At 40.1% G+C, this 25,070-nt stretch overlaps 1 protein-coding gene across 1 annotated transcript; it reads right to left on the bottom strand.

Moving 5' to 3' along the window:
- Positions 1–424: 424 nt before the first annotated feature.
- On the bottom strand, positions 425–23,846 carry LOC136311256 (cytochrome P450 2C21-like). The gene is made up of 9 exons (XM_066240606.1): positions 23,632–23,846; positions 19,623–19,785; positions 18,081–18,230; positions 12,756–12,916; positions 10,374–10,550; positions 9,278–9,419; positions 6,053–6,240; positions 4,562–4,703; positions 425–780 (listed from the first exon to the last, which is right to left on the bottom strand). The coding sequence occupies exons 1-9, from the start codon at positions 23,812–23,814 to the stop codon at positions 599–601; spliced, it is 1,488 nt and encodes a 495-aa protein (XP_066096703.1). The 5' UTR covers positions 23,815–23,846; the 3' UTR covers positions 425–598.
- Positions 23,847–25,070: the final 1,224 nt, after the last annotated feature.

The following is a 25,070-nucleotide window of genomic DNA, read 5'->3' on the forward strand; positions in this document are numbered from 1 at the left end:
TAAGTGGAGGGGAGATAGAGAGACAGACTCCTACATGCACCCCAACCGATATCCTTCTGGCTACCCCCGTCTGGGGCTCAAATCAACCAAAGCTCTTCTCCACTCAAACCAACACAGCCACTGGCTTCAAGAGTGAAGAGCGAGAGAAGGGGGAGAGGAAGGAAGGGGAGATAAGCAGATGGTTGCTTCTCCTACGTGTCATGACTGAGAATCGAACCCAGAACGTACACATGCCGGGCGAATGTTCTATCCATGAGCCAACTGGCCAGGACAGCCTTTTGAGGATCTTAAATGGTATCATTTAATGAATAGATAGAAGCTTAAATTAATTTAACTAAAGATTTATTTTACAATCTCTTATAACAAGTGCTGTCTACAGAGTTTAAGATCATAAAGACTTTCTCTTCTGGCTCACACGAAGCCTTTATAGTTTTATTTTGTACAGGACAGGGGAAATTAGAAGAGACAGAGCTTAGGAATGTCGTTCCTCCTGTTCAGAAAGAGGTGGGTAATGGCTCACACACTGAACAGAAAGCGTCTGGCTCATTCAGATGAGGCCGGAGGGTCTTGTTCTGCAACCTGGCAGCTTGTCCCTGCTTCACACTGGAATGAAACAGAGCTTATAGGTGGGTGGTACAGAGCCTATCCCAGAGAGAGCTGGAGTGATGTCAATGTCCTTCAAATCAACTACAGGCTTCAGGGTAAAATGCTGTAAAATGTGGGTCAGTATTAAAAACAGCTCCATGCGGGCCAGGCCTTCTCCAACACAAACTCTTTTTCCTAAAAATGACACGGAAATTACATATTAATTTAATTCTATTTCTGAGTTAACACACAGAGAGGCTCAAAATATGGAAATAAAAATAAATATATAAGTATATTAATAAAAGACTAATTAACTAATGGCTTCTCTTATCTACAGCGGAACCTGGTTTCCTTCATTCCCTCAGCCCCTACTTCTGTGTGTGTGCTGCAAGAAAGATTCTATTCTGTGCTCCCATGTTGGATTTGCTTTCCTGAGGCTTGTCAGTGACATCTTTCCATGCACACACACACATGCTGACCTACCCAACTGGCATGAGGCACACACTGCACTTTTTTACGGACAGTTCCAAGGCTCAGTAACAGCTTTGTTTCTCCTCACCTGTATTCTAAAGTATAATCTTAATCTTTTCATGTTGCTGCTTTAAAATTTTTCAAGAGTTTACCATTGCCAAGTGTAAAAAGAAACCTCAAAAATTAGCCACAGCATTATTATCCACTAATCCCCAAACATACTGGCAATTTCAGATGTTGTCTCAAATTCCAGCAGTCCCTTTACATGGAATAGTCTTCCCCTTTGCTCTGCCTGATGATACTCTCTACATTTTACTAGATCCTGTTCAGATGTCATTTACTCTATGCAAACTTCTGTGACGTGCTCAGGGTATGTAACTCACTCCCCCATCTGTTTCCACAGCCCTTATTAATGTTCTAACACAGCACATGTCACATGAAGTTCTAATAATTCATCTGTCTCACTGACTTGAATATAAGCTCTGAAGGTAAGGCTTTTCCTCTTGAAATGATGCCTACAGTGTCAGACAAAAGCGAGTCTGCAAACCCAGTGATATGAATAGAAACCTTGAGCAGGCTCATTTCACAGGAAGAAAGATAAGGCCTTTTACTCTCCCTTCTTCCCTCTGTTTCTCCTTTGGAGTGTGCTGAATATTCTCTGGTTCTCCTTCCTTTCAGGTCCATTCTCTGTGTGTTTGTCTTTGGCGCTTACTCTCTGCTCAAGAAGCTGATTCCTATGACTTGCATAAACCCAGAAGTTGGTTCCTTTCTGAGTTCTGAATAAATTCAGAGGATTAGATATTGAAATGGCCAGAGTATTTAATCCTCACTCACACCCTGTCAGACCGCAGTTTAGACAGTGGCTTTATTCCTCTGCCTCTAAATGCATCACCTGTTGAGGGGTCCCGCCTCTCTTTGCTAAAGATCTACTTTGATTCCAGTAATAGCCACCTTCCCTCATTTCTTTCAGCCTAGGATGGTGATGTTTTTCTGCTGCTGGTGTCAGCCCCTGAGTGCTTTAGCACACCTCATTACATCCCTTAATCTTCCCACACCTCAAAAACTGTATTTGCATTAAACATTTGTGTGTGTGTGTTTGTGTGTGTGCGTGCACGCGTGCGCATGTGTGTGTGTGTGTGTGTGTGTGTGTGTGACAGAGAGAGGGACAGATAGGAACAGAAAGACAGGAAGGGAGAGAGATGAGAAGCATCAATTCTTCGTTACAGCTCCTTAGTTGTTCATTGATTGCTTTTTTATATGTGCCTTGACCAGGGGCCTATAGCAGAGAGAGTGACACTTTGCTCAAGCCAGTGACCATGGGATCATGTCTATGATCCCAAGCTCAAGCCAACAACGTCATGCTCAAGTTGTGAGTCTGCACTCAAGCTGGCGACTTCAGGGTTTTGAACCTGAAGTCAAAACCCTCTGCCTCCCAGTCCGATGCCTCCCAGTCTGATGCTCTATGCACTGCACTACCATCTGGTCAGGCTCATTAAACTTAGTTTAGTTGACTGCTCTGAGTACGCCACTTATTTCTTTCCAGGACCCTCACAAATTAAAGGAAAACCCTTAAATGATACTTCCTGCAAGAAAATTTCCCTTACCTTCTAATTACTTTGCCTTCTGCCCTGGCAACACAGAGGACTGTAATCAGGAGCTCCTGAACCTGGCCGGTAGCTCTTTCTGTTAGAGCAGTGGTAGTCAACCTGGTCCCTACCGCCCACTAGTGGATGTACCAGCTTTCATGGTGGGTGGTAGTGGAGCAACCAAAGTATAAATAAAAAGATAGATTTAACTATAGTAAGTTGTTTTATAAAGATTTATTCTGCCAAACTTAGCAAAAATCCATCATAAAGTACTTGGTAAGTAATTATTATTATATGCTTTAACTTGTTGTAACTCTGATTTATAAATTTTATAAAGTAAAGTTACTTTCCTACTTTATAAATCACCATTATGGTGGAACCAGAGAGCTATTAGAAAATGTTACTACTAACAGAGATACAAAAGTTGGCGGTAGGTATAAAAAGGTTGACTACCGCTGTGTTAGAGCGTCATCTGAAGTACAAAGGTTGCAGGTTCAATCCCCAGCCAGGGCACATACGGAAAGTGATCAATAAATAAACACTAAGTGGAACAGCAAATGAATGCTTCTCTCTCTCTCTTTCTCCCCCTTTCTTTTTCTGTCTCTCTAAAACAAAACAATACAAAGATAAAGGAGCCAGAAGCTTCTGTTTGGGCTGCCACAACAGCCCCTCAAAGGCCATTTGTCTCTTTGGGGTCTCATTGCCTGTTAATGTTGGGTACCAAAACAACAATAGGGTTTTTAGAGTTATTTCTGGGGGACCGAGGTGTGAGGAACTGGCTGCTGCCAAACCCCCCACGTCGCTTGCAAAAAGCCAAGCCCTTCCCCACACCTCCATGTTAGCTGTGATGTTCGTCCTACCCCCCAGCCCCCCACCCCGCGTTCCCTGAAGGAAAGACTGGCTTCTTTGTGCATGTTAAGTATTGGTGGGAGATTTTTGCACTTAGTGTAATTCTTGAGTTGCCTTGGAAACTGTAATCAGAAAAGTCATTGGTTTCCTAACTGCCCATTTTGCCCTATAATAAAGGAGGATGCGGTTTCTGGGTCGGCCATGTTTTTCTCTGCTAGGACGGTATTTTCTGCTAGCAGTAATTGCAAAGCCCTCCCAAACCCATCTTTTATATTCTTTAATTCTTTAAGTCTATTTTCTTAATTCCGCACCGTTCCCACTGGGGACCTGAATATACTCGTTGCGGTTGGCCCGCGGCATGTTAATTTGCCGTCCTCTCTTTCAGAGAGGGCATCTGTTTCTTTTCTTTTTTTTTTTTAAGAGTTTTTATTTATTTATTTACAGAGACAGAGGGAGAGTCAGAGAGAGAGGGATAGCTAGGGACAGACAGACAGGAAAGGAGAGAGATGAGAAGCATCAATCATCAGTTTTTTGTTGCGACACGTTAGTTGTTCATTGATTGCTTTCTCATATATGCCTTGACCACGGGCCTTCAGCAGACTGAGTGTGAGTGACCCCTTGCTTAAGCCAGGGGCCTTGGGTCCAAGTTGGTGAGCTTTGCTTAAACCAGATGAACCCGTGCTCAAGCTGGAGACCTTGGGGTCTCGAACCTGTGTCCTCTGCATCCCAGTCCGATGCTCTATCCATTGCGCCACTGCCTGGTCAGGTGGATCTGTTTCTTATTCACACTTTATCCTTGGATCTGAGCATGAGTCTGCTGCATACGGTGTCCAGAGTGAAGTGTACTGAATGAACTGACTCTAGGAGGAGCTTTTGGCAATGTCAGTGGTTAATTATGGGAGGGAACTCATTGAGCAGCCTCCAATTCAATGAGAAATAACCTGGACTTTGGGAGTGGTGCCTCTGTCCTCATGCAAATGACAATTTGTCCAGCCCAGGGTAGCATCCATGCAAAGCCCTGCCTCATCTCTTTGACCTCTGATGTGCAAATAGAAATGAAACTTGCTTACCTGCTGAAAAAGGCATGAAGTAGTCACTCCTCTTAAAGTTGCCTTTTTCATCTAAGAAGTGTCCGGGGTCAAACAGGTCTGGATTAGGAAACTCTTTGTTATCGTGCAGGATAGAAGTCAGAGATGTGAGTATGGTTGTGCCCTGATATAAAGAGAAACAGACAAACCAGATTATAAAGAATGGTATGGAGGCCCTGGCCAGTTGGTTCAATGGTAGAACATCTGCCCGGCGTGTGGATGTCCTGGGTCGATTCCTGGTCAGGGCACACAGGAGAAGCGGCCATCTGCTTCTCCACCCCTCTACCTCTCACTTCTCTCTCTCTATCTCTCTGTCTTTTCCTCCCGTTCTATAGCCATGGCTTGATTAAAAATGGCCTCAAATGGGCAGAGCATCGTCCCCTAGTGGGCATGCCTAGTGGATCCTGGGTGGGTGCATGTGGGAGTCTGTCTCTGCCTTCTTTCTTCTCACTAAATGGAAAAAAAAAAGAATGTTATGGAGCTTTAAAAAAAGTCCCTTTATCTAATCCTTTTGTTTGTACATCAGGTGATTGAGGTATTAAAAGAATTTATTTCATGTTACAGAGCAAATTAATGACCAAGCCTAATAGGTCTTAAACCATATAACGCCAGTCCAAGGCACTGTTCATGGAGCCCAAGGCGTTGTCTTCAGTTCGTAGTCTGATATCAGCACTTGTTTTTCAGAAAACGAAGGACACTATCTGGAGTGCACTGTTCTTAATAAACTGCACTGTTGTAAAAAAAAGTGCTGATGTGCCTGACCTGTGGCGGCACAGTGGGTAAAGCATTGACCTGGAACACTGAGGTCGCCAGTTCGAAGCCCTGGGCTTGCCTGGTCAAGGCACATATGGGGTTGATGCTTCCTGCTCCTTCTTCTCTCTCTCTCTCTCTCTCTCTCTCTCCTCTTTCTCTAAAATTGAATAAATAAATAAATAAATAATTTAAAAAAAAGTCCTGAAGTCACTGAAAATCCAAGTAATTATTTTTGAAACTGAGTATGAGGTCTTTCTCAAAACTACCTGAGTGGCCGTATTATTGAAAACCGTTTACTTCCCAATCAGAATGAGAAAATAGTAAGTATCCCTCCTCCTAATACTTTCTATTAGTTGACTTGCAGCTTTTCTTTTTTCCATGAAAAGTTTGACGAGTAAGTGACACAGACAGCTGAGGAGACAAGGGGAGGACAGGCTGCTGGCTGAGTGGGGAGCGTAGTAAACACACTGGAGAGCAGAGACACGGACAGCAGACTGCGCTAACGGACACGCAGGGTGCACTGAAATCCTCGGGAACGTAAGCGCTATTATATTTATAAAGTAGTGTCAGCAGACTAGAAGGAAAGGAACGCAGTCAGAGGGTGAGGTGCTCGAGTTTTGAACGTGCAATACCTGTAGAAAATGAAGCATACTGTAATTCCACTACAGTGACAGTCAGAATCTGATTCCTAAGGAAAAGTGGAGATGAAATATCTCTCACCTTCGGAATAAAGTATCCTCTGAAGTTAATGTCCCGGGTCACCTCATGGGGCACGTTGTTGGGAACGAGGTCACTGTATCTCTGGATCTCGTGCACCACGGCGTCCGTGTAGGGCATGCGGCTCCTGTCCTGCATGCAGGGGCTCCGGTTTCTGCCAACCACACGGTCGATCTCTTCCTGGACTTTAGCTGGCAGGGCAGGAATCAGAATGTATGTGAAATGGAACACTCTTGTGAAATGACCGTCTTAATTTTGGTTACATTGTGGTGGGGGATGGGGAGAAAGGAAAACGATGTTTGGCTACCTCCATAAGGGAGAAAAGGAAACAGAATTTCAGTTTCTTGGGCTAATTCGATTCTCATTAGAGACTTAAATATATGTACATGTAAAATGCAATTGTACCATGAAATTCACTTCTCAACTTTTATTCTCTATTTTGTGTATTTTGAATGGACTAGGGGGCCTGGGATCTTGAAGGATCACTACAAACCATGTAGTTTAACCTCTTTGTATATGCAGTTTTTGTTTTATTAAATGTGTAACTTCCAAGGGAGTAAGAGCTACCCAGTACAGTAAGTGCTTAATAAATAGAGAAATTAAATGAGATGTTTAGTTGACTCAGCACAGAGGAACAAGAAGTTAACATTTATTTAGTGTGCAAAATTTAACAGGCATGCTACACTAGTATATTTCTTTATAATTTTTCAAAATAATTTTATGTGTTGGGTATAGGTTTGTTTATCTAAAAATGAGAAAACAGGCCATCCAGGTATTATGTGGTCTTTTTCATTCTCAAACCCACTGTATTTGAACTTAAATAAGATTATTGAAAGTAAGTTGTGTTAGTGAAGTATATTTTTCCTTTACCTATAAAGTATATCATGTTAATAACATATAGCATAACTAGGACTATTCACTAGTTAAATACAAATGCTTATTAACTTTCCCTTTGTGGAAAAGACTCTGTGAATGTTAGGAAGTATTATCATCTCCTTAAACAGAAGAAGGTGTCATACGGGGAAAGGTAGTCTTGAGTCGGAGGTCTCACAGCTATGTGCTAGTAGAGCAGAACCTGCAGCCACTGGTGTTAGAGCCTACAACCCATTTTCTCTACTACCGGGTGGCTACTGTGGACACATGGGATGTATCTATCACGTGAAGAACGTGTCTTTTTTTTTTTAAATGTTTTTTGGTGTGTTTTTTTTGCATTTTTCTGAAGCTGGAAACAGGGAGAGACAGTCAGATAGACTCCCGCATGCGCCCGACCGGGATCCACCCGGCACGCCCACCAGGGGCGATGCTCTGCCCACCAGGGGGCGACGCTCTGCCATCCTGTGTGTCGCCATGTTGCGACCAGAGCCACTCTAGTGCCTTAGGCAGAGGCCACAGAGCCATCCCCAGCGCCCGGGCCATTTTTGCTCCAATGGAGCCTTGGCTGCGGGAGGGGAAGAGAGAGACAGAGAGGAAGGCGTGGCGGAGGGGTGGAGAAGCAAATGGACGCTTCTCCTGTGTGCCCTGGCCAGGAATCGAACCCGGGTCCTCCGCACGCTAGGCTGACGCTCTACGGCTGAGCCAACCGGCCAGGGCAAGAACGTGTCTTTTAATGGAGCATCTGAAAAATATGTGGCTTAATAGTTATAAGGAACGAAAGGTTAGGAATTTTAGAGAAGTTTTAGACTTTGCCTTCTCAGTTTGAGAGATGAGTTTTGCTTAGAAGAGAGTGGTTATATGCAGTGTTTAGGAGCTGCTTATAAAATCCTTTGCTTATCCAAATGTCACAGTAAAAGATAATGATGGCAAGAAAAAAAAGAGAAAATATAAATGGATATGATGTAAGAAAAAACCCAAATAGAAAATGAAAATGGAAGAGCTGGGGAAATATGACCCAAGAAGGGCTTTAAATGTGTGTAGGAAAATGTTCCATACAATTGACAGTCATAATTGACATAGGTCTTACAAGAGTTAGTGAGTTTATATGGCTAAAAGAATCTGTGACACATGAAAGAAATGCATTGCTATGGTATACCCCAATGTGTGCAAGCAAAGTGATTTCAAGGCTGTGCTTGTAAATCGCACCTTTTGGGAAACATCCCAGTTATAATGGAGGACAGGGGACTTTAAACCAAGTAGGAAAATCTGATGCTGATGTTGGAGGGAGAGGCTCATGAGATTTAATTATACTAAAGCTGTCTGCATGTACCAAAGAGAAAATAACATAACAGTGGAGGAAATAACCTCTTAATATGAATTCAATAAAAAAGAAGAGGTAAAATGGGAAAATTGCATTTGTAAGCGTAATCATTCTTCTGAGGAAAATTTTGTTTGCCCATTAGGGTGTATTTCAAAAGAATTTTTTATTTGTGTCTAACCCTTTGTTTAGAAAGTAAGACACTCCAGTAGGGAAAGATTATGATTTTCTTGAGTCCCTCTTTACCTTTGCAAATGCATTTGAGCAGCAATATATTTTGTTTGTTTGACAGAGACAGAGAGAGTCAGAGAGAGAGACAGATAGGGACAGACATGAAAGAAGAGAGATGAGAAGCATCAATTCTTCGTTGTGGCATCTTAGTGTCAATTGTTGGCTTGTTTATTGATTGCTTTCTCATATGTACCTTGACATGGCGCTACTGTAGAGCGAGTGATCCCTTGCTGAAGCCAGTGACCTTGGGCTTCAAGCCAGTGACCTTTGGACTCAAGCCAGTAACCATGGGGGCATGTCTATGATCCCATGCTCAAGTCAGTGACCCCGCGCTCAAGCTGGTGAGCCCGCTCTCAAGCCACAACCTTGGTGTTTCAAACCTGGGTTCTCCACGTCCCAGTCCAACAGGCTACCCACTGCACCAGTGCCTGGTGAGGCTGACAAAGATATATTTATTGGGACATGGAAGGAATATCAAGTGATATCTTTTTAGATGAAGAGAAAGGCTAATCTTTCCCAGATTCTAGTATGACCCTGCTTACTTCATCTGGTGTGATGCAGATCAAGGATTATTTACCATTACAGGAAGAACAATAACTTCTGCCCTTCAAATCTCTGCTGCTATTTAATTTTTTTTCTCTTTTTGTACTATAATTTGAATTTAATTTCTCTAATGTTAGGAAGATGTATTAGTTATAGAAAATTTTTTTTGAATATTGTCTAGACAGGTGAAGAATGGGAGAGTTATCAGTGCTGCCTGCCAATTTTTACCCGAATTTTATCTTGCCCATCGTCTGTAATCATACCTGTTACCTCTGGGTGTTTTAGCAGAAGCAGGAGTCCATATTTCAGGGTGGAGCTTGTTGTCTCTGTTCCCGCACTAAAAATATCCCACACAGTATAGATCAAGTTTTCCATGGTAAATACAGACTGTTGATTGTGCTTTTCCTAGTAATGATGTATTAAAATAACTGATAATTAGAAGAACCTTAGAGATACTGTAATGTATCTCAATATAACATCATTATTTGCTTAATTTGCTTATTTGACAAATTAATCCAGACATAAGAGAATGTAATAGCTGAAGGTAAAGTTAGATGAGTTTTTAGGTGTCTTTCAAACAGTTAAAATAAAATCAGAGTTACAAAATTTCCATAAGTCCTTTCTGATTCCTACTTTCTCACCCATGAGAGTCAATCAGTTCTTTCAAACATAATTTTTATCAAGTCATCATGACTACTCACTGACAGTTCTACGACCTATTGTGTATTTTATCCTGTCTAAATTTCTCACTCAGCCTCCAGAACCACCCACCTGCTAACAGCATCACTATTCCCAATGTCGCTGGCCATTACACCAACAACAGTTTCTCAGTTACAATCAAGATAACCTCTGAAAATTCCACACACTTGATCATCATTCTCTAGACCCTTTTTGTCATCTCTGTTCATCTAAGCCAGAATTTCCTCTAAAAGTACCTCATTTAGGAAGATTTCCTAGTAGCTTTCCAAGGTAAACCTTTCTAGGTTCTTATGCATTCCTGAGTTTCCTCACGTGTTACATCTTGCATTCATGGAACTTATTTTATGAAAGATATATATTGTTTATCATTAATCTTGAATGTGTGTGTACTTATTTGTGGATGTCCTTAAATCTGTTCCAAATAAAGAGCCAGTTTTAACAAAGTAAATATAAAGCCTTGTAAGTCATTTTTTAGTGAGAATTTGGAACTATCTCTAGACACTCCTTATGGTTTGTAGAAACAATAGGTTGTACAAGTAGTTAATACATCCTTAGGAAAATGTATTCATTTTTATTATCCTAATTTCACTGTGAAAGATTAAAACTAATCCATGAGTCACATCACCAACAAAGATGAAGTTGAAAATCAGGGTCTTTTACCTTTTCCATTTGAATCAGGAAGTAGTCAATAAAGTCTCGAGGGTTATTGAGGTCCAGGGATTCCTGGTGTTCTTTTACTTTTTCCAAAATAAATTCCTTCTGTTTAGCAACATTTTTAAATAATTCATTATGACATCCAGGGAGATAATGTAGTAAATATGGGAACATATTATAGAGCTGAAAGAGTAAAGAATCATTCATTAATTCACTCAGCAAATTTTTATAGACCTATATTATGTATCAGACACTTTGTTATATGCTGAGCAGCTAAAGATGAATAAGACATGCATCCTGCACTAGGACATACTTGGAACTTGAAAGAAAAGGAACTGGCCTGACCAGTGGTGGTGTAGTGGATAGAGCATCGTCTTGGGATACAGTCGAGGTCTCAGACTTGTGTGTGGGCTCACTAGCTTGAGCGCTGGTGACCAGCTTGAGCATGGGATCAACACCATTAGTTGATGGTCACTGGCTTGAACCCAGAGGTCTTTAACTTGAAGCCGAAGGTCACTGGCTTATGCGCAAGGTCGCTAGCTTGAGCAAGCTGTCACTGGTTTGGCTGAAGCCCCCACTTTCCAGTCAAGACACATGAGAAAGCAATCAATAAAAAACTGAAGTGCTGCAACTATGATTTTATGTTTCTCATCTCTCTCCCTTCCTGTCTCTCTCAATTCCTCTCTCTCTCTCTCCCTCTCTCTTTCTCTCTCTCTCCCTTTTTCTCTCTTATGTGCATGGAAAAAGAAAATGGAGAACAGTAAATATCCAGAATTATAGGACAACAGGATACACAAGTTACAAAGTAGTTTTAAAACCTTTAAATTCTTTTCCTAACCACAGTTCTCTGAAAGTATTAAGAAGCATACCACCTCTTTCCAAATTAGGATACTGAGGTTTAGAAAGGCTACTCCACCACTCTGTGACACCAGCCTAGTGTTCCTCCAGTTTACCCTACACATATTTCTACAGTCACCTAAAAAGTTTGCACTCATACCCTTGTTTTGTAATGAAGAGACTGTGCATCAGGAAGATTAAGGAAATGCTCAAGTTACTTAGCTTATTTTATTCTGGCATTTACACCTTCAAGAATATGCACACTGCCCTGGCCAGTTGGCTCAGCGGTAGAGCGTCGGCCTAGCGTGCGGAGGACCCGGGTTCGATTCCCGGCCAGGGCACACAGGAGAAGCGCCCATTTGCTTCTCCACCCCTCCGCCACGCCTTCCTCTCTGTCTCTCTCTTCCCCTTCCGCAGCCAAGGCTCCATTGGAGCAAAGATGGCCCGGGCGCTGGGGATGGCTCTGTGGCCTCTGCCTCAGGCGCTAGAGTGGCTCTGGTCGCAACATGGCGACGCCCAGGATGGGCAGAGCATCACCCCCTGGTGGGCAGAGCGTCGCTCCTGGTGGGCGTGCCGGGTGGATCCCGGTCGGGCGCATGCGGGAGTCTGTCTGACTGTCTCTCCCTGTTTCCAGCTTCAGAAAAATGAAAAAAAAATAAATAAATAAAAAAAAAGAATATGCACACTGCCTTACTCATTAGGCCATTTCTAATCCTGGAATTTACTGACTCTTCTTTAGCTGGCTCCTACATGATCTAATACCCTTGGTAGGTAGGCACTGGAACAATTTATTTGGTTGGTAGCTTGTATCAAACTAGAAAGAGAACCGAGAAATCTAGATTCTAGGTCTAGTTCATTCTTTGTCTTGGTTGCTTTGACAATATGCTTAATATCTGTTGATGAACCAAAAATGAGAAGTTGATTATTTGTTCTCCAGGGTCCTTCCCAGGTCGAACATAACATGAGTTTATGATTCACATAGATTATTAGTTGTTAGTGATTGCATATTATAGGTTACTAACATTCTCTGACAATGCAGTATAGTGAGAAATACATTTTACGCCACCACCCTCTTCATCTACAGATGTAAAAATCAGAAAAAAGTTTTCTCAGAAAAATACCTTGATATCATTTGATGCACTAGGAGATATTTTTCTTTTTATTACTATGTTTAATGTTTTAAATTTAAAAAATTTTAAAGGTTTTATTTAGCGATTTTAGAGGGAGGATAGAGAGAGAGAATGTTAGAAGAAGTAGGAAGCATCAACTCATAGCAGTTGCTTTTCATATATGCCTTGACCAGACAAACCCAGGGTTTTAAACTGGTGATCTCAGCATCCCATGTCAATACTCTATCTACTGTGCACAACAGGCTTGGCTTAAATTAAATTTTAACACACTAAATTGATTTGATAACCCACTGATTGGTTACAAATGATAGTTTAAGAATTATCGCTTCAACCATTTTGAAATAGGCTAACGAGATCGGTCGGCATGAGCAATGGAATAGTCAGAGCATTATTTCCCATTGAGAGAGAACCTTGACTTTACCTGTATCCAAGTGGTGTTCGTAAGTCTGAAATTTTCATCAAAATAATGTATCAAGGTTAGAAATTGCTCATCATTGTACTCAAAACGGTTCTGGAAAATAATGGAGCAGATCACATTGCAGGGAGCACTGCCTATAAGGAAAGAGGGGTCACAGGGAGCCTCTGAAAAGAAAGTAAGTCAAAAGTTAGAGCGCAATTTCCATTTAAATCTTAAGTTGACTGTTTACAATACTTGAGAAGAGTTGACTCAAAGATTTTTTAAGTATAGGAACTACTAGGTATGCCACCATCACTATAAACTCAACATGCGTAAAATAAAATGTATTGTTTCCCCAAGTAATAATGTCTAATCCAGTCCAATTTATTTATTAATTTCCCCCAAGTATTTTCTTATTTACATCATTCTCTTAATAAGAGCCACAAGGTAATTCACAAGGAGGTCCTTTAAAAAATGCTTTTAAATTTTTGTTTATTCATTTTACAATATTATTGACTACATTTTTTTTTTAATGAGAGCAAGAGAGAGAAAGGGGCAGAGATGAGAAGCATTGACTTGTAGTTGCAGCACTTTGTTCATTGATTGCTTTTCATATGTGCCTTGATCAGGGGGCTCCAGCTGAGCAGGCGCCCCTTTGCTTAAGTTAGCGACCTTGGATTTCAAATCCAGTGACCATGGTCATTCTATGATCCCATGCTCAAGCCATCAACCTCGAGGTTTTGAACTTAGGTCCTCAGCGTCCCAGGCTAAAGCTGTATCCACTGTGCCACCTCTTGGTCAGGCATTGATTATAATTCACTGGGGAACAATTTTTTTTTCTTTTTCTGTTGCATGAGTTTTTAGAACTGTTTCAATATATTTCTGCATCGCTGATTCCAAATCTGAAATCCGTTTTTTGGTGTATGCTCTAGTTTTTATGCAATTTTAATTTATTTTTGTTACAGTTAATGGCATGCATTGGTTTTTAAATTGGAGTTAAAGCGCAACGACTCTTGGGTTGAACATAACCATAAGGCAATTAATGTTTTACAAACATCACTTTTACATAATTGTAGTTGTTTTTAAATGTAAAATTTATTATCTGATTAAAACACCTTCTTATTTTGTTTTAAGATTGAATTATAGCTTCTTCGAGTAGGTGTAAATGTAAGAATAGTCCTGGCACCTTCTATTATATATGTGGCTGTTACACACTTCAATGTCAAAAGCGCAATATTTCATCATTTGTGACACGTGCATATATTGCCTATTTTCAAGTTCCCCCTTGGTGATCAAGACAAGAATTGAGCTCCTCATATTGTGTGTCATAATTGTGAGGAAATGCTTCATGACTGTACCAAAGAAAATGTCTTTTGGTATTCTCATAGTTTGGTGTAAACCTAAGGACCACAGCAGTGACTGTTATTTCTGTCTGATCCATACAAAGGGCATCGGCAAGAAAAAACAGCACATGATCGCATATCCTAATATTCCTTCAGCAATATGACCTATCCCACACTCTGAGACACTCCCAGTTCCAGTTTTCAATGGTTTTATTTCTTCGAAGGACAAAAAAAAGTGAGATGGTGATCAAATGTATTTTGATAAGATGCATGAGGAAATGGTTGTAGAATCTGAAGGGTCTTCTTCTGATGCCAAGCAGTCATTAACCCCTCAGCAATTTAGCCAACCTGAATTGAATGACTTAGTAAGAGATTTGGGCCTATCAAAGAAAGCAGTTGAGTTATTAGCCTCCAGGCTTCAAGAAAAGAATGTACTTCACTGGTCAGCTAAAGTATCTCATTTCAGGAAGCGTGAACAAATTTTTGTGGACTTTTTTTCCCGAAGACAAACACTTTGTTTACTGTGATGATATCAGTAGTCTTCTCAGCCAGCTAGGTGTTACCACTTACAGTCCAACAGAATGGCGGCTATTTCTTGACAGCTCTAAATGGAGTCTGAAATGTGTTCTCCTACACAATGGTAATGCTTATGCAGCAGTTCCAATTGGTTATTCAACTCACCTGCGAGAAGATTATAATGATATAAAAATTGTCCTTGACTTTCTGAAGTATGAGGAGCATAACTGGATCATTTGTGTGGATCTTAAAATGGTAGATTTCCTGCTAGACCAACAGAAAGGTTTCACTAAGTATTCTTGCTTTCTATGTTTGTGGGACAGCCGATCTCTGGAGAAACACTGGACACAGAGGGAGTGGCTGAAACATGAAGCTCTGGAAGTAGGGATGCAAAATATTGTGAACGAATCTGTAGCTAACTGAGACAGGATCATTCTTTTCCCACTTCACATCAAACTTGGCTTAATGAAGCAGTTTTTTCAGGCTTTGAATAGGGAAAGTGAATGCTTTCAACATATTATTTCTGCTTTTCCTGCCTTGTCTTTCGAGAAGATAAAAGCAGGTGTATTCGATTGACCTCAAATTCGAACCCTCATACGTGATGAAGAATTTGCCAAGAAGATAAATAAGGAGGAGAAAGCAGCATAGCAGTCTTTTGTGGCAGTTACAAAGAACTTCCTTGGCAACAAAAAAGCAGAAAACTATGAACTTCTGGTTCAAAGGATGCTGTTGGCTTTCCCCAACATTGGATGGAACATGAGCATTAAGATTCATTCCCTGAACAGTCACCTTGATAAGTTTCCCGAAAATCTTGGAGCTGTTAGTGATGAGCAGATTATTACTGGAGCATCAAATAAGATTGTCCTCAACAAGTACACACACACAAGTGCTACAAACGCAAATTTTTGCCTGAATAGAATTTAAATAAGTTTGCACAAATTTTATGATTAATATAAGTGTTTTAATATGTTCTATTTTAAAACTTTAGACAAATTCTGATGCAATCATATCTTTTAGTGTATTAGTATATTTACTGCATTATATAAATTATTATATTTTCACGAAGATGATGCCCAAGAAGTCATTCTACTTCATTATGTTAAACTAAATGTTGAAAATTTTACAATAAGATAAGAACCTAAAATCTTGAATTGCAAAAAAACCTGTGGCTTACAGCGAAAAACTAATGTCAGATTTGAGATCAGCACACTCGAGTTAGGTAAGAACAAGTGTTTTTGTGGATGCAACAAAATTTTGTTCCCCAGTGTCATATTTTCTATGCTGTACTTTACATCCCCATGACTATTCTGTAACTCCCAGTCTGTACTTCTCAGTCCTGTCACCTTTTTCACTCCGTCCCCAGCCTCCCTCTCCTCAGGCAGCCATCAGTCTGTCCTCCGTATTTATGAGACTGTTTCTGTTTTGTTTGTTCATTATACTGCTTTTTAGATGCTGCATATACGTTAAATCATATGGTACTGTCTGTCTCTGACTGGCTTATTCTACTCAGCATAACACCCTCGGTCCATCCATGCTGTCACAAAGAATAACATTTTCCTTCTCTTTATGGTAAAAATATCTTTAAAAGTGTAAAATTTAGCCCTCAGTGTGGACACTTCTTCAAGAATATCAGGAGACTGTGGAGACATGAAATCTTATTTTACAAAACAAAGTTGACAAACTTTGGGTGTGTTTTTCTTGTAGAAGAGAAGAATAATGAGAGAATTTGGAGTTACAGTCAGATATTTCAAAAAATATGTTGTAGTATATGAAACAGGCTTTCTACATGTAATAACAAATATGACTCCCACTTTTTTGGTATTTGGCTCTGACAGCTTTTAAGCCTTATCTTTTCTTACTCTTCTCACATCTGGACAATCTGATAATAAAAAAAAGCTCAAGTGTTCCCTCCTTTGGCACAAGCAGAGTGTTTAAACCACACACCCTGGCTGGCACAGGGAACCCGCATCCATACCTCACCCCCTAAGCACCATTTCTCAATCCAGTGTCCTTTCTCTGCTCTCTCATGCCATTTTGGGATCTTCTTAAGAGCCACCTTGCCCTATATAGAAAGCATCATTATCAGTTGTGGGATTCAGCTGGTTTTCAACAGGTCGGCAAAACTACTATCTAATACATATTTTGTTGAGTTAGGCGAACCTTTATTAAGGTGGCACTTGTAACCAAGGTTCTCTCTAAGGTGGGCACCTGGGCAGTCACCCAATAAGGTGACTCACATTCCTTATGCTTTTGTAACATTCATCTGTGCAAGAGCATATTCTAAGCTTCCTTATTATTGTTCATTCAGTCCATAGGTGAAAACAATTGAAAGTGAGGACACCAATCAAGAAGCGATATGGAAATATCTTAAATAACAGTTTTATTGTTTTATGTCAGGTATTTAATATTTTATCATTAATATTTTAAAACTCTTATGAGATAATCTAGTTTTGTGTACCTCTTTTATTTTTCTAATTTAAGTATTAAATGCATGAAATAATTAACTACTTTTCAGTATATCTTTTTTTATATACTGAAAATAGTCATTAAGGCAGAGAACCAATTGTTAAATTATTTGAATCCAACCACTGATCATTATGAGTAATAAAACTTTTTCATATCCTATTGGGTTGTGTGTAGTACCTTCAATATCAACATCTAAACCAAATTTTAGGTGGGAAGCCCATCCTGCCTCTAAGTGGTAACTGCCACAACACTGGACCTCCAAAAGGCAAAATCTCAGCAGGGACCAAATAGTACAAGTTACAAGGAAAAATGCTTCTGCTCAACATGTGAAAGAAACTTCCAACAATTATAGTTTCCCTGAGATGAAACAGGCTGTCCCAACAGAGTGAGTCCCACAGCTAGGGGGAATCAAGCAGAGTCTGAGTGGTCATGGGTCAGGAAACTGAGAGAAGGTCACATTCACTATGGGAAAAGACCCAGTCAATAATAATTCTGCTTGAAATATAAATCAAGTGCACAAAATCATTTTCCAGATAATACGTATCAAAACCCAACTTTTGTTGACTTATTAATTCCATTTTCAAAATTATATTCTAATAAATAGTCAAAGATATGCAATGATTCATATGGATTGCATTTTTTTTTATACTAATAGCAACAAAGAACTAAAACAGTTTACTTGTCACAGCCCCTGGAATGGGAAAGAACTTTTGTGTCCCACTGCCATACCTTGCCTATTCATAACACTCTTGGCTTCTTTCCTTGCTCTTTGCTCCTTACACTGCTGTGGAAAGAGACGGATCCTGGGTGACACTGGAAGCCACATGCTGAAGATGTCAAAGCACCTATTAACCTGGTACCTGGAAAAGCTGTTGTGCCAACCACTTCACCTCTTCTTACTGCTTGTGAGCAAAATGTAAACTTCCCCTACACTTGAGCGATAGCTCTCTGTGCTCTATTGGTAATTGTAATAGCATTCAGTCTACCCAAACTGTTTTTGTTAAGTACATAGAGAAAAACGCACCATTGGTTTTCTTTAATTCTTCCACCAGACACAGGGCTTCCTCTTGAATTCTGTCTTCAATAGTTTTCTTTCCCATTCCCATGTTCCGTAAAACCGTGAGGGAGAAACGCCGGGTTTGCTTCCATACTTCTCCATTGCTGAAAACAACTCCTATCAGTACAAAATGTAAATAAAAAAGAATAACTTTCAGTTTCATTAACTCTAGCTGAGAGTCTTGATCTCAGGAAATGATAATGTCACTTAAGCAGAAAAGTTACTTTAATGGAGCCAGTCTCAGAAGTTCCCAGTGACCCTACTCTGTCTGCTTTCTCTCTCACCCCAGCCTAGGAGCTCATAATCAAGACTTGGTTTTTCATATTACTAAACTCTTCTTCTCCATTAACTCCTCTAAACCTCACAATAACTCTGTGAGCCAGTGATTTGTCCCCATTTAACTGAGAAGAATGCTGAGGATCCTGGAGGCAAAGTGCTTGCTCCTTGATCACACTGCTAGTAAATCATGGTGATTTCAAGTAATAGGTTAAAATTTCATGACCAAATTCTGTGCATCGTAAGTGAATTCTAGGGGCAGTAACAAAGGGAACCAATTCTTGAAAGAAGGAGAGACAGTTTTGTGCATTGAAAGGAAGTTCATGAAAATCTATTCTGCAGGTAAGGGACACAGCCATAGTCCTTCTAATTTCAACATTTCCTCTCTATTTGGGAAACTCCTTCCATGAAATGTGGTCTTAACACCAAAGAAGTTCAACATCAGACTTCCAGAGGCTCAATACCAGACGGGTGGAGAAACAACACTTTTAGGAAACTTGTCCAAGAATATTTTCGAGAACATGTGGAGGAGGAAAGAACTCCGTTCAGGCTTTATCTCTTTTTGCTGGAAACCAGTGACCCTCCAGAAGACTGCACAGTATAAGACTCGCTCCAAAAACAAATGGAAGATAGTTCAAGTCTTTTATTTAAAAAGCTTTTTCCACTATCAGTTTCAATCCATTCTTATTACATATTTCTCCACCATCCTCTGTTCAGAGAATATTTGTGTTTTATGCTCTCTATTCTATTGAATTCAAATATTTCTTCTCTTTTTTAGAAGAGGAGAAGATTAAAGGTAAGGTTGAAAATATTCCAGGTTTATGTTGGTTCCGTGCATACTGTGCAAGCGTTCTACAGTAATCTCTTGGCAACCATAACTCAGAACAAAAAAAGCAAAATATTTGGTGAATTGAATAATTTAGTCTATTTCCTTTCCCCTTTTCTCTCTGTCTCTTTCTCATTCTTACCAGGCTATAATTTAAAATGAACATGGCTTAGTCACAAATTTATAGAACATTAGAGGTTAGCTGGTTTGCTTTCATTGAATTTCTTGTTTCATAGGGGCATTATGTCACTCATAATTTTAAATATAGATTAATTATCCCTTATAGAAAATTTTGGAATGATGATATTTCCATAAGTGTCTCTAAATGCTTAAAGTTTCTCAATTCCTTAGCCTATTCCGAATCTTTGCAACTTAAATCCACACACATTTCCCAAATTGAAGCATACCTAATCCCGGTATGATTTTCTCTATCACTGGTAAACTGCCTCTTGCAGCAAACTCTTCTCCCCGATCGATCAGGGCTTCCTTCACTGCTGCGTAGCCATGCAGCACCACAGTGGGCTTTGTGCCCAGATACACAGTGAACACCGGGCCATAGACTTCTGCTAGCTAGGGATGGAATAGGAGATGCAAGAGGAGTGAGAATTTCAAAGCGAAAATGTAGGTGAGAGAAATATTTTTAATCTTACTGAAGAGACATTTTAATATTTATTTCCCCATTATAAAAAATTTCAATTTCTGGACCTGGTAATTTAATAAGAAATCACATTACTTAAATGGTAATTATCATTGTATTACATACAGTGTGTCCGTAAAGTCATGGTGCACTTTTGACCGGTCACAGGAAAGCAACAAAAGACGATAGAAATGTGAAACCTGCACCAAATAAAAGGAAAACCCTCTCAGTTTCTGTAGGATGATGTGGCAGCATGTGCACATGCACAGATGATGATGTAACACCGAGTGTACAGCAGAGCAGCCCACGGCCATGCCAGTCGAGAGGTGGATGGTACAGAGGAAAGTTCAGTGTGTTTTGTGGCTTGCTAAATTCGAATCTGTTACTAAAGTGAAACGTGAATATTGGCGCGTTTATAACCAAGAGCCACCACATAAGAATAACATTACTCGGTGGCATAACCAGTTGAAGGAAAACAGCAGTTTGGTGGAAAAACCCCGTTCTGGTAGGCCATCAGTCAGTGACGAGTCTGCAGAGGCTATACGGGATAGCTACCTAAGGAGCCCTAAAAAATCTGTGCGTGAGCCCTCATCAAACTGCACTGAATAGATATAAAGTGGGAGAGTTTTCCTTTTATTTGGTGCAGATTTCACATTTCTATTGTCTTTTGTTGCTTTCCTGTGACTGGTCAAAAGTGCACCATGACTTTACGGACACACTGTATTAGTAATAATGCTATCATTATTATCACAATCAATAGTTATCCTTTTTTCAGCTTCTACTATGTGACTATCAGTCATAAATTTCATTTATATTTAATTATTTTTTTTCAGCCAAACCTCTAATTGCTCCAAATTTCTCCTTCCTTCTTATACTTAACATAAGTAATATGTTTCTCCTGTTTGAAGGATGTTTTTCCATGTTGCTCCACGTGTAGACAAATAAATGTCCCTTATTATCTATTTCCTACATCTTCTTGTTAGCACCAGAAGAATTATATATAAATAAAACCTCCACGTTTTATTAATGCATAAGGACATGGCAGCCTAATGTCAGATCTTTCCCAGATTCCCTGTGTGGCCATGTGGCTAAGCTTCCATGAACTGATGTTAGCAGAAGTGATGTGTGCAAATCCTACACTGTTGCATAAATGATCCCACATGCTCTCCCTTTCTGCACTTACTCATGGATTGAGATGATAACATGGGGAAGGCCTCACTGTGACCATGGAAATGAAGACAATAGCCTAGGGACACGAGATGGTAAACAACAAGATTGAGAAAAACTGGTTCTCTGAATAACCTTGAAGAAGAGAGGCAGACCACCATTAATCATCTCTACATTATATGAGAGGTAGAAATAAACTCTTGTCTTCTTTAAGCCATTCCATTATTGGGGTCTTTCTCTTATGGTGTCTTATTCAGTATACCAAATAATATAAGACTTAAACTCTTTCCAACAGTTCAACGTTTGAATCCTTCTGCTACCTTACAATTCCTTCTCCAGAGTGATCCTTCACAAGGTTAATGCTAACATTACTATCCTTTAAGCACGTCCAGGGCATCACATAGTTCTTATGCTAAAGACAAAGATTCTTAAAATCCTTGTAAGGCCCACGTGCTCTGGTCCTGTAGACCTCTTCAATCTCAACTCACACTGCATTTTAACTTATTCTCTGGGCTACAACCGAACTGGTCCTTTTTCAGAGACATAACAAGTAATTCTTCTCCAGATTGAAAAAGGCTGGAACAAATTTGTTAGCTGGTTTTTGTCTGGTTAATGCCCAATCATTCCTTAGTGCTTAGCTCCAAATTCACTTCCTAGGAGAACCGTTTGCTGCCGGCGGCTCCTTTTAGTCCTCTCAGCTACATGGCCTCTTCTGCTGGGCCCCTTCTACACAGTTAACAATCAGTAATGCATTTGCATTATTATATCATAAGCACATGCTTACCCTTTAGATTGTAAATTCCATAATGCTAAGGTCTTTTTTTGTTGTTGTTCAGCACTGATGATCTCTAACACACAAAAGTACTAAAATCTTACCATTTGCAACAGCATGGATGGACTAGAGGTTATTATGGTAAGTGAATAAGTCAGTGAGAGAAAGGCAGATACCATATGATTTCACTTATATGTGGGGTCTAAAGAACAAAATAAACAAAATTGAAACAGACTCATTGACACAGAGAACAGAATGTTGGTTACCAGAGAAGAGGGGAGTTCAGGGACTGGGTGAAAAAGAGAAGGGATTCAGTAAAAATTGGTAGTCACCAAATAGTCACAGGATGTAAAGTACAGCATAAGAAATATGGTCAATAATATTGTAATAACTATGCATGGTGCCAGGTGGGTACTGGAAATAGCAGGGAGAACAATTTGCAAAGTATATGATTGTCAGATTATTATGCTGTACACCTGAAACTAATACAAAATAATACAAAAAAAATCTCTAGGACCTAACATGGAGCCTAATACAAAGTAGGCATTCAATAACTTGTTGAATAGATGATACACTAATAACTTGTGCAAAATAACTATTATTCACTTTTTAAAGAAATGGAAATTGAAGCTCAGAGAGATTTTCTAAATTTCCCAGAGTTGCAAGTGAACAAATGGATAGGCTGGAGTGCGGACACAATCCCTTCTAAACCAGAGCCCAGAACACAGGAAGAAAAAGTTTCCAGGGGCAGTGCTGTGGTAACTACTTGTCTCAGGCAGACAGATTTCAGAAAATCCCTTCAAGATTTCGGAGCTATTGCCATATAAATAGCTTAGAGCAGATACTCATTCATTGAGCAGATATAATAGAAACTGTAAAAGTTCCTGAGCATTTAGTTACTTCATTAACTTCATCAGTGTGTGCTTTTAGAAAAATTTTAGTGTTGTGACTCTGTAAATCAGTAAAGTTTTTTGTAATTGAAAGTAATCTCATTGCCGTTAGAGTTCAGGAAAATAGAATTAGTAAAAAGAAGACCCAGGTCACAATATGGGCAGGGAATTCCTACTTTGGGCAATTTCAACAATCACCTCATAGCTTTTATTCCCTTCTGGCCACCTTCTAACTATACACCACTTAAAATTACATCTGGATCTTGAGCAGGTGGCTCGATAGATAGATCATCGTCCTGGCGCACTGAGGCTGCGAGTGTGATTCCCGGTCAGGGCACGAAGTAAAAGCAAGCAATGAGTACAAAACTAAATAGAAAAACTAAGTGGAACAATAAGTTGATACTTCTCTCCTTCTTTCCTCTTTTTTCCTCTCTCTCTCTCTTATTCAAAGGAAAAAATTTTAAATAAATAAATAAGTAAAATCATGTCTGACAGAAAAGGACACGGACCATATGATTTCACTATATCAGTGCTATAAAACAGAAAACGGCAAATGAAAAAATGAAACAAAGAAACAAACAAAATCATAGACAAATAGTATGGTAGTTACCAGAAGGGAAGCAGGGATAAGAAGAAGAGGAAGAGGGTAGTCGGGTTGAAATGTACGGTGATGGAAGGAGACTAGACTTAGGGTGGTGGTCACACAATGTAATCAACAGATGATATAGTATCGATCTGTATACCTGAAACCTGTAAAGTGTTATTAATCAATATTGTCTCAGTATATTTAATTAAATTAAAAAATAAAAACTATATCTAGGTGTCCAATGAACACTTTCTTTTAATACTACTTTTGTAAAGCACAGTGTCTGGGACCATATTTTACTTAGATATAAGGCTGTCTCATTTACTCCTTGCAAATAATTGGAAGAAAATAAATCATACTTAACCTTGTTGAAGGATCTTTTGATGTCACTGGCATTTATCTGTAGAATATTTCCAATGATGGGGAGAGGAGTAGGGCCAGGCGGCAGCTTTCCTTGGGCATAGCTTCGGTTCCGTAGAAAAAGGAAGATCAAACAAGAAAGGCAAATCGCTAGGACTATGAAGAGATCCATTAACGTGCTTCGCATAAATGCAATTGAAACTCTATAACCCAAAGATTTGATAAATACTGAGTGCAACTGACCTTCGAATTCAGTACCAAGTCTGTGACCTTTTGGGTAAATATTGTTTTATTTTCAGTGTACTCTGACCTGTTGGTAGAGAATAGAACAAAAACAACAAAAAACCAAATGTCACAACTATAGAAAATAGAACAGAATATACAGATGTTGTATTATTTTATATTATTTTACAGTATTATAATTTTTGTTATTGAGTAAGAAGAGGGAGTCAGAGACAAAGCTCCCACATGTGCCCTGACCAGGATCCACCCAGCACGCCCACTAAGGGCTGATGCTCTGCCCACCTGGGGTGTTGCTCTATTGCTCAACAACAGAGCTCTTTTTAGCACTTGAGATGGAGGCCATGGAGCTATCCTCAGCGCCTGTGGCCAACTTAGTTCAATCCAGTCTTGGCTGAAAGAAGATAAGAGAGAAAGAGAGAGAGAGAGAGAGAGAGAGAGAGAGAGAGAGAAGGAGAGAGAGAAAGAAGTGAAAGAGGAGGGAGGGATGCAAAAGCAGTTGGGTGCTTCTCCTGTGTGCCCTGACCAGAAATCAAACCCAGGACATCCACATGCTGGGCCTGTGCTCTACCACTGAGCAACCCATCCAGGGCTCAGATGTTGTATTATTTTAAAGTTGTACACCTAAAATTTATATAAGGTTATTAACCAATGCTGTCCAATAATTTTTTTTAATTCTTTTTTATTTTGTATTTTTCTGAGGCTGGAAATGGGGAGAGACACTCAGACAGACTCCCGCATGCGCCCGACGGGGATCCACCCAGCACGCCCACCAGGAGCGACGCTATGCTCACCAGGGGGTGATGCTATGCCCACCAGGGGACGATGCTCTGCCCCTCCGGGGCATTGCTCTGCCACGACCAGAGCCACTCTAGCGCCTGGGGCAGAGGCCATGGAGCCATCCCCAGCGCCCGGGCCATCTTTGCTTCAATGGAGCCTTGGCTGCGGGAGGGGAAGAGAGAGACAGAGAGGAAGAAGTAGGTAGGGGTGGAGAAGCAAATGGGCGCTTCTCCTATGTGCCCTGGCCGGGAATCGAACCCGGGTCCCCTGCACGCCAGGCCGATGCTCTACCGCTGAGCCAACCGGCCAAGGCCTGTCCAATAATTTTTAATTTTAAAAAAGTTACCTTAGCATTCATAAATATCTAAGTTTTCAGTGGAAATTTCAACTAAATATAACTTACTTCTTGCTTGATGTGTGGTG

The sequence above is a fragment of the Saccopteryx bilineata genome, chromosome 7 (genome assembly GCF_036850765.1).
Source record: "Saccopteryx bilineata isolate mSacBil1 chromosome 7, mSacBil1_pri_phased_curated, whole genome shotgun sequence".
NCBI lineage: Eukaryota > Metazoa > Chordata > Mammalia > Chiroptera > Emballonuridae > Saccopteryx > Saccopteryx bilineata.

Excerpts from the sequence above, each read along its gene's own strand:
- LOC136311256 (XM_066240606.1), bottom strand. The coding sequence starts at position 23,814 with ATGCGAAGCACGTTAATGGATCTCTTCATAGTCCTAGCGATTTGCCTT. Across the intron at positions 9,420-10,373 it reads TCCTGATTCAAATGGAAAAG|GAAAAGCACAATCAACAGTC; the intron begins GTAAAAGACCCT and ends CATCATTACTAG. Across the intron at positions 4,704-6,052 it reads GAGGATACTTTATTCCGAAG|GGCACAACCATACTCACATC; the intron begins GTGAGAGATATT and ends TCTTTATATCAG.